Here is a 3464-nt window from a genome sequence, read left to right on the forward strand (position 1 = left end):
GTTCAGTGTCCCTGCTTAACCCGGTTAGCCGGAGGGGGGCAGTTAAGGTAGATGTTGTAAGGCCGCCGCCTCTCCTAGCTGTCAGTCCGGGGTAAGGCTTTAGATCAGAGCTTTCCAAACTTTTCATGTTGGTGACACACTTTTTAGACCTACATCATTTCGCGACACAGTAATTCAGTTGTACTAGCAAACAGGAGGTTAAACTAACTTGTTTTAAGAGATACGGACACATATATAAATTATATAATAATGAAATGTATTTACAAGTAACAGTAAGTATGTGCAAGAATTAAAAAAAAGTTTAATAACACCAATAACTACTTACTATTTTAATGGGATGTATGAGGTTGATGGGATGAACACAATTTCTGAATATTTGGTGGAATATTAGATAAAGACACTCACATTTCATCATCAAGCATTTTTAAGCTTCCACTTCCTATCCATATATCAAGAGCAGGAGCAGCAATGCACTACTGGGAGCTAGCTGCAAAAAAAACCCCACTGACTTCAGCTCAGCATTTAAGCTGCCGCCCTCAGAGCTTGGTGAGTCTGATTGACTACTGCCCGCGCTGCATACACACTGCTGTTCCACTCACTGTGTCTTCAATGTTCTCATTCTTCTACATGCAAAGGTGCTACAGGATTAAACAGAGGTCTTTCTTTCTTAACTTGTAATCTGCCAAAGTTCACTTCAAAATCCTTTCTTGTCCCATTCAAAATTTCTAAATTTGTATCTTTTATTTCATAGCCTAATAATCTTATTTTTTTCATTCTGTATTGTATAATTTGTTCTGTGAGTTCAAGGACACTAGGAGAGTCTTTTATTTGCTTTACTGAAATACCTTCTGTTAACAGCCCCTTTAAACGGTCTTCTAATACCGGAACAGAGAAGTTCAAAAGACTGGGACATTTAAGTATCATCTCTCTCATCTTTTCATCTGTGCAGCTGAAACAAGTTTTAACAAACAGAACATTGTTCTGCATGTTGCTAGAATTGAGGTTAAAGATAAAGCCTTTTAGTTTGGACAAAAGTTTCAAGACTTCTCTATCAGAAAAGTCTAAACTCTGAATAAACTTTATATTATCTTGCATTGCCAATGAAGACTTTGACACAATAAATGGGTCTTGCATTATTAACTTCATTAGCCAAGTTTTAACGTTTTCTTTTGAGCCACCCAGGCTAAGGTAATTTTCTTTCAGCACATCAATAACCTGTTTATTGTCCTCAACTAAATTACAAAAGATTTGTGGAGCACTTGTTAAAAGTTTACAGATAATTTTGTAGCTAAGTCCCACATCTTGAAAGTATGTGATATTAGCTCTTTGATTTTCTGGATACTTATAAGTAAAGAATGAATCAGGAAACTTTTTCAATCATTTTAACCAGTTCTTTGTCCTCTGAACAAACCAAATGCCATAATGACCTCTTTGCATTTATCTCTTTAGCGTCTTGAAGAATTGCTTCAGGACAGCGTTCTAGAATATTGGCTATTGTGACTTCACTAGCTCCCATTTCTTTCAAGATAATAGCAATCTCTTCAACATAAGTGATATCCTTCAAAAGCACCCAGCCTTTGGGCTGACAAATTTTTTTAATATTGACAGAAAGCTTATAAAGATTGTCAACTGGTGTTTTATTTTCTTCTGAGGCTTTTTTATGATCTGTCCTTGGATGCAAAGAGAAGTTGGTATTACTGATGCACCTTGCACTGCCCCATGGATAAATTTGTTTACAAACAAAACCAGTGGCCCTTGAGCTTCTCTGCCAGCTCACAAGGCTGTAAATTATTCCTTTCAGCATTGTTATTTCATGCGCTGTGAGAGCTTTAACTGAAACTCTTTGCCCTAAAATGCCCGGGCCTCTTTTTGGTCCCAGTCCGGCCCTCTCTAGATATTCAGGAGCTGCTTAGAGGACAGTACAAAACAGAAGATGTGAGGAAAGTACATTCCTAAGGAGAGTGAGAAGGAGAGTGAGTAAGCTAATTAATGTTCTGTAAACTGGGCTTCACATTACACCAATTATGTAAGTTTATACAAATGTATATATTTCAGACTGAGAGTCATCATTGGTGAATGCGAGTAGGGTACACAAAATTCACATAGTCCTTTTCGTGTGGATCGTATGTGGGAGCAATGGCAGTATTACCCGATCCCAAGACGAGTGGCCGCAGATGCAGGGCTGCAATAAATAAGAAGGTAGTCGGAGCAATGGAGGAAATAATACCAGCGGGTATGAATGCTCGTCCGTGCCAAATCCACCTGGGACAAGGAGCAGAGATGGGTGTGAGGACTTGATGTCACCTTAATTAGAACTCCGGTACTCACTAGGGAGGATTCGCGAGTACAGGTCAGTTCCGAAGCCCAATGTTGGTCCATCTTGTGTTGCGGGCGGTCGGCCGCATCCGCCCAATCCTGAAATAGTTTCACCTCCGCTGTGCTCACAAACCAAAGCTGAACGGCTGAGGGATTAGGTGTTTCAGTGCACTCTATGTTGCGATTAGCGCCTTGCAGCTTCATATATGCTGACTCCGTAAGTATCAGATAATTTTGAACAGTCTCAGTCATGCAGGAGGTTTGTGAAGTGCTGCGTAGTTTGTCTCGCTCTGCAACAGCTACCATGTTAAGTTCCGTGTTTACACACTCCTTAGTTTGGGGTTTAACCAGAGATAACAGATGGGTAAAGTTGCTGTCCATTTGCTGAGCCAGGGTGACCAAGAGGTCTTGAATTGTGTTGTAATGAATCTTATCAATATTTAGTTCATTTCTACCATCTAGAATTAGTAATGGCAGTTAAAGGGACAATGAAGCCAAATTTTTTATTTCGTACATCAGATAGAGCATGCAATTATAAACAACTTTCTAATTTACTCCTATTATCAGAATTTCTTCGTTCTCTTGCTTTTTTTTTTTTTTTAAAAAAAAGAAGGCATCTAAGTTATTTTTTGGGTTCAGAACCATGAAAAGCACTTGTTTATTGGTTGATGAATGTATCCACCAATCAGCAAGAACAACCCAGGTTGTTCACCAAAAATGGGCCGGCATCTAAACTTACATTCTTGCATTTCAAATAAAGATACCAAGAGAATGAAGACAATTTGATAATAGAAGTAAATGAGAAAGTTGCTTAAAATTGCATGCTCTATCTGAATCCCAAAAGAAAAAATTTGGGTTCAGTGTACCTGCTTAACCCGGTTAGCCGGAGGGGGGGCAGTTAGGGTAGATATTATAAGGCCGCCGCCTCTCCTAGCTGTCAGTCCAGGGTAAGGCTTTAGATATTTCTTCAAGATGCTTTATTCAGCTTGAGGAGTAGCCAGACCAAAAAATCAAACAACAACGTTTCGACACAGTCCTTAGTCATGTATGGCTAAACTCTACACAGAATTATCCTTAAATACCATCTAAGCCCCACCCACACACCTGTAAAGCTGTAAATTTCAAATTAACCCCTTACATCCTAATCT

At 39.1% G+C, this 3464-nt stretch overlaps 1 protein-coding gene across 1 annotated transcript; it reads right to left on the minus strand.

The window, feature by feature from the left end:
* Positions 1 to 615: 615 nt before the first annotated feature.
* LOC128662428 (transcription termination factor 2, mitochondrial-like) lies at positions 616 to 1826 on the minus strand. Its single transcript, XM_053716213.1, is given in 2 exon segments — positions 616 to 1371; positions 1373 to 1826. Coding segments are annotated over 2 exon segments (1188 nt in total). The 5' UTR covers positions 1805 to 1826.
* Between the last annotated feature and the right edge of the window lie 1638 nt (positions 1827 to 3464).

The sequence above is a fragment of the Bombina bombina genome, chromosome 6 (genome assembly GCF_027579735.1).
Source record: "Bombina bombina isolate aBomBom1 chromosome 6, aBomBom1.pri, whole genome shotgun sequence".
Lineage (NCBI taxonomy): Eukaryota > Metazoa > Chordata > Amphibia > Anura > Bombinatoridae > Bombina > Bombina bombina.